Source organism: Sprattus sprattus (genome assembly GCF_963457725.1).
Source record: "Sprattus sprattus genome assembly, chromosome: 13".
Classification (NCBI taxonomy): Eukaryota; Metazoa; Chordata; class Actinopteri; order Clupeiformes; family Clupeidae; genus Sprattus; species Sprattus sprattus.
Genome location: NC_137911.1, coordinates 17529024 through 17535630, shown reverse-complemented (window position 1 = coordinate 17535630; position 6607 = coordinate 17529024). Strand labels below are relative to the sequence as shown.

Here is a 6607-nt window from a genome sequence, read left to right as displayed (position 1 = left end):
ACATTTCCTCTACTGCATCCTGTAATTGAATTAAAGTTAGCAGTTGTGGTCTTGGCCCGGCTTCACCCTGTCAAAATCGGGAAATGACAGTTGTGTGTGTGTGTGTGTGTGTGTGTGTGTGTGTGTGTGTGTGTGTGTGTGTGTGTGTGTGTGTGTGTGTGTGTGTGTGTGCGTGTGTGAAGATGACTTAAGACTGAGGTTTAACACAGCTGGTCTGCTGGAATCAGTGCAAGACGCAAGGAATGTATCGCAGATCTAACATGGAGGAAAAGAGGGTGGTCTGAGAATGACAAAGTTATGATTCGCCTACTAAAAAAGCTACTTTGTAACAATGTCTGGCGTCGCGGTTTAACAAACAAAACGGGTTTCTAGTGGGGAAAGGTTACAGCCTGACCAAAGTACAGAGCTCGTTCACAAGGTATTCAGACAACCGGCTCTCGGGTATCTTTTTTTAAGTCCGTACGCTTGCATAACTTCTGTTTAATGTACACGACGTAAGTCACTGGCTAGGCTACAAAGCATAATGTGGAACTTTTGCGATATCTTTGGACGATTCTGGCATTCGCATTTAATTTTATTGATTTTACTATGGTTTTTCGTAGCACCTGTAATCTCACACCCTCAATGTTTGGATTTCAAGCCCCCTTTCCGTCCTCAAGAAGAGCTCGAGTTTTGCGTAATGTATAAACATTTTGGTTGCTGTGATTCTGCAAAGGACCAGGAGCTGAAGGCGAAATATTACAAGATCATGGATAATTTTGACTATTATGGATATGCAAATTGCGCAGCGTACGTGCAAGACCTGCTATGCCAGGTAAGTGAAGGGTCACAACATCCGATTAACGGTTGTGAAACGCTTAACTTTGCGTTGACAGCTCATCCTCAACTTTAGTATTTAGAGTTTGGTTAATTAATGAACGACAAAGTCATTCTTTGGTATAACAACAATAGCAAAAACAATAATTATAACAATGGTAATAATAACAGAAAACTGACAGACATGAATGTGTGCCCAAACGTGTCAAATATTTTGCTTTTGGCTGCCCAAGCTGCTACCTAACCACTCTCCTGTGTTTCTCATCAAGGAATGCTCGCCCTACGCAGCACACCTGTTCGATGCTGAAGACCCCAGCAAACCTCTCAGGACCATCCCAGGGTTGTGCCCCGACTATTGCTCCGCTTTCCTGGACAGGTGCAAGTCCACCATACCCCTGTTCTCCGACGACCCGCGCTTGGCCGAACTGCAGCATGATAAGACCCAGCTGTGTCAGTACCTGGAGCTGGACGACCCAGACTACTGTTACCCTCGCCTGCAGAGCAACGATCACCTGACCAAAAACCTGGGTCAAGTGTCCGAGGACCCAGAGGGCTGCCTGCAGCTGTGCCTGGAGGAAGTGGCCAACGGGCTACGCAACCCTCTGGCCATGGTGCACGCCAACGATGGCACCCACCGGCTCTTTGTGGCCGAGCAGGTTGGCGTGGTGTGGGTGTACCTGCCAGACCGCTCCAGACTGGAGAAGCCCTTCCTGAACATCTCAGAGTCTGTGTTGACCTCCCACTGGGAGGGGGATGAGCGTGGGTTTCTGGGCCTCACCCTACACCCTGACTTCAAGTACAATGGCAAGCTGTATGTGTACTACTCCGTGGAGGTGGGCTTTGATGAGAGGATAAGAATCAGCGAGTTCCGCATCTCTGCTACTGACATGAACGTTGTTGACCACACTTCAGAGAGGTTGGTCTTATTTATCTGTTTCACTAATGACAGATATGTGTCAGGAGGTTAGGATAACCCACTCACATAACTACAGCTATGTAACAGATTTGAGACATTGTCCTTAGTTGTTGTAGATAATGTTATTGTATTTTATTTTGCCTTCATTCATTAACAAGTTCTTTATTATTTTCTCCTAGGGTTATACTAGAGATTGATGAACCAGCATCCAACCACAATGGCGGCCAAGTCCTATTTGCTGATGATGGGTATTTGTACATCTTCACAGGTGATGGTGGGATGGCAGGGGATCCCTTTGGGTTGTTTGGAAACTCTCAAAACAAGTAAGCCAGGAAACCTCACGTAACCTTCCTTTATGAAACATCAGAAAGCCACTATTTGTCTCTTTGAAGTGCTTTGGTCCTGTTTGCAATCACAGGAAGTCAGCTTCATTTGTCTGATTTGAAGATAGGATCTGTTGTTGTGTGCTGAGCCCATTGCCAGTCTCCCCCCACCCCCTTGGCCCTGAGCATCAGTTGGAATATCTTAGATTAACGTAGATGCAAAGGAATATTTAATTTAATCTGAATTTGTGAGTGACAGTACAATTATTTACACGTCCGGTGTATGGAGCTTGGAAAAAAAATATGATCATCTGATATCAGTGCAGGGCAGAAATGACTGTGAACTTGGTTGTCCCATTTTATGGGGGATATTTAAAAAACTACCCGTTTGTTTTTGAGTGGGCACTCAAAACCAAGGGGCAGGGGTAAAAATTAGAAATGGAATTGGACCAAAATATCTTTCTTATTCCACTAAAAGCTTAGGATAGAAGTGCTTGCAAAACAAATGAAGAAGAACTGGAGTACAGTTTGATAAAATAACCTACCCTTATGTTTGCATATAATTCAGGCCCTGGGCTCTGTAAAGCATCTTGAGGCAAATGTATTGTTTTGGTGCTATATACATAAAATTGAATTGAATTGAATTGAATATAATGCCCATGAACTTCTCATTTCATTTCATCATTACAGGTCTGCTCTATTGGGCAAGGTTCTCCGAATCGATGTTAATGATAATGAGAGGGGACCACTGTACAAGATCCCCCCAGACAACCCGTTTGTGCACGAGAGAGGGGCCCGACCGGAGGTTTTTGCTTACGGGGCGCGGAACATGTGGAGGTGTTCGGTGGACAGGGGGGACCCCCTTACTAAAGAAGGGAAGGGAAGGATCTTCTGCGGGGATGTGGGGCAGAACAAGTACGAGGAGATCGACATCGTGGAGAAGGGAGGGAACTACGGATGGCGGGCAAAAGAAGGCTTCTCTTGTTATGACAAGAAGCTCTGTGCCAACAGCTCCTTAGGTGGGCTTCTGCTGGCTCCAAGACAGATCCTGTGATTAAGGAGATTGAATAAAAGATGTTTCCGTTTAAGTTCCCCATGGTGCTAGATAGATGACCTCTACTGTTATATTTTTGTATGATGTAATTTTTTTAATCTTTTTTGTAAATAATGGAAACATTATTTCCTGTATGCATCATTCCTAAATTGAAACTTCCAAAGGTCTCTTCTTGACTCCACATTTAGTACCTGTTCAGTAACACTGTCTCTTTCTTCAGATGATGTCCTGCCCATTTATGCCTACCCACATAAAATGGGTAAATCAGTGACCGGTGGATATGTCTACAGAGGGTGTGAATACCCCAACCTCAATGGCATGTACATATTCGGAGACTTCATGAGTGGGTAAGAGTTCTAGGTTCTCTGTTGTGTTATTTAGCTTTAATTTCGTGTGATTTCATCACCCACCAAACTAACTCTGGCCGATGACATAATGACTAGACACCAACGCTTTCACTTTTAGTTACGTTTAAACCATAACAGTGGCCATGGTAACACAAAAGACAGACATGACAGAGTCAAACACACCACTGTTTAATGGAATGATTCACCAGATTCCTCTCTCTCCTGACCTCAGGCGCCTGATGAGTTTAAAAGAGAATAGACACACTCGGCAGTGGGACTATAAAGAGATCTGTATGGGCACCGGCCTCACCTGCGCCTTCCCAGGACTGATCAATAACTACCACCCATACATCATCTCCTTCGCTGAGGATGAAGCGGGTAGGTCACTGGGTTGTCAAAAGCCCTGCCAAAATCACTTATACACCGGTGACGAAATGTACTCTTTTTCTGATTTGCTGTCAGTTGTCCAGATATTTCTGGAAAATAGGACTTCTATGAACATTGCACAGTCATTGCAGACCTGACCTGACCTGACCTGACCTGACCTGACCTGACCTGACCTGGCTTACCTGACCTGACCTGACCTGACCTGACCTGACCTGACCCAGACCTGACCTGACCCAGACCTGAGCTGACCCAAACCCAGATCCAGACCCAGACCTGACCTGACCCAGACCTGAGCTGACCCAAACCCAGATCCAGACCTAGACCTGAGCTGACCCAGACCCAAGACCTGAGCTGACCCAGACTTGAGCTGACCCAGACCCAAGACCTGAGCTGACCCAGACTTGAGCTGACCCGGACCCAAGATCTGATCAGACCCAGACCTGACCAAGACCCAGACCCAGACCCTGACCCAGACCTGAGCCGTCCCAGGGTCATTCCTGGGTCATCTGCTTTCTGTGCCTTCTGGGGATATAATCATGTTCATAGTAGTGTGGCTATTTAACCTTTTTGATTAGTCCTTAGATGTGCAATTCATTTTCACAAAGTGTTATTCATGTAATAATTCAATGATGTACTAATGTACTTATTAATTTGTTGATGTCCATCATGCATGTGCTTGTGAACTTTAGGGGAACTTTATTTCTTGTCCACTGAGATACCCAGTGCCACCTCTCCCTCCGGTCTTGTGTACAAAGTGGTCGACCCTTCAAGGTAAGGATTTCAGCAGTTTGTGTCCACTGTGTATTTATAGATTTCTTAACGCAGATGCTACATGCTGCCTGCCAGGTCTAGTCATCCAAGTACACCAAGTTCCTTTGAAGCCTTGGAAAACAGGTGAAAACATACTTGCCTTCTCAAATACCAAATCTGCAGTTCTCAAACTGTGCATTTGCGCAACGGCACTAATAAATCATTAGGTTTTGTTAATCATTTTTCCTCTCTGCGCAATTTCAAAATCAGCTTTCCCTGAAACATGGCTCTCATTAAAAGGGAGGCTTGTGTTGGCAGCTCTATACAAAGCTGTCATCTAAATCTCCCTCGACATGATGTAGACGCAGACTCCGCTAGCAGACTCCGCTAGTCTGCTGGCCAAGGGCTACACTCACATAGCTGAGAGAGGTTATTTGTTGCTAGCTCCCTTTTGAAGAATGCCTCAGAGTAGATTCTGTATTTTAATATTACATGACGGTTTAAAATGTGTTTTAGACTACTATTGAAAGCTCCGTTTTGTTAACCGGAAAGTAATCTTGTTGCAGACGTGCACCTCCAAAAGCCTGTCATTACGACCCACTACCTGTCAAGGTCAAGAGCAAAACCATAAAATTCCACCCAAAGGAATGTAAGTGTGCTCATACTGGTTCGTATTCCTCAGCTGTAATGCATTGCATCTCATAAGTCGTGAAGCTGTTTCTGCCTGTGTGTTTTAGGTTTTTCAATAGAAGAGTACATTATTTGTGCAATGCCAGGCATGACTTATAATACTTTCAACTATACAGTATAATTATGCTTTTGCAATGATTTGTGTTTTTTTTTCAGTCATTCATACAATGTTTCTTTTATGGAGCCCTTAAGGGAAAGTGGGTAATTTTTTCCCCCCCATGTCCCTCATTACACGGACAAAAATCTTCCCAGATAAAAATATTGCATATTTGTGTGGCAGTATTGACATGGAATCTCTCTTTCGCAGCATTAATTGGCATTGAATTACCAAACACGCGGCAGGAAATACTAGACACGGACGACTGGCTGCAGGAACTCTTCCACCTGCTGGAAGAGCCTGGGTTAGCAACCACCCCCAAGCCAACCACCACCACTAGGGCTCCCAGGCCAAGCAAATCCCGCAAGGGTCGGCGCAGAAAACAGGGCCGGCACCGGTCCGAAGCTGCCCACCAGAACGGAGCCGTGCGATTGGCTGGAGACGACATGGGCCGTGTCGATCGGGGCCGGGTGGAGATCTTCGCCAACGGCGAGTGGGGCACAGTGTGTGACGACCTGTGGAACACTAAGAACGCAGAAGTGGTGTGTCGCCAGCTGGGCTACCGACACGCGCTGAGGGCCTCCAAGGCTGCTGAGTTTGGCGAGGGAAACCACCTGAGGATCGTCTTGGACGATGTGCAGTGCCAGGGAACAGAGGCCACCCTGCTGGACTGCCAACATGCAGGCGTGGGGAGCAGCAACTGCGCACATTATGAGGATGCGGGGGTGATATGCGGCAACTCCCTTGACACAGGACACTAAACGTAATTGGAGGGCGGCATACAGAGATAGGATCATCTAGTCTGAGAAACAGAGAAAAATGTTACCTCAATGGTTTTCCCAGGAATGTTCATGCTTAGGACTACCTCCTCTGTCACCAACAACCAAATTCAAAAGCAGCTGTGTAGTTGTAACCATTTTACTTCACTCAATGACCTTAATTTACCTGATCTTGTTAATAAATGCCTTGTATTCAGTTAAAATAAATGAAATCAGAAAGGAAATGGAGTCTGCTCTCTCTGAACACTCATTATTGCAAGTTAATGCAGCTCTAAACAGAAATTGTCTTAAAATAATAAAAATTCATTTTATTTGTTGTGCACTCTTCATTTAAGCAAAATCTCAGAGTGCCACATAGTTAAAAACAGCTCTCAACAAAAGCACAGTTTAAGAAAATGATACGTTTTTTAAAAATAGGAAATGCCTTTCTGAATAATAAGGTTTTTAG

The 6607-nt window shown here is 45.1% G+C and overlaps 1 protein-coding gene across 1 annotated transcript; it reads left to right on the top strand.

Moving 5' to 3' along the window:
* Nucleotides 1-523: 523 nt before the first annotated feature.
* hhipl1 (HHIP-like 1) lies at nt 524-6240 on the top strand (the record flags this gene model as incomplete). Its single annotated transcript, XM_080849999.1, has 9 exons — nt 524-814; nt 1086-1732; nt 1912-2055; nt 2746-3074; nt 3330-3456; nt 3689-3834; nt 4533-4614; nt 5160-5242; nt 5591-6240. The coding sequence occupies 9 exons, from the start codon at nt 524-526 to the stop codon at nt 6139-6141; spliced, it is 2400 nt and encodes a 799-aa protein (XP_080706125.1). The 3' UTR covers nt 6142-6240.
* Between the last annotated feature and the right edge of the window lie 367 nt (nt 6241-6607).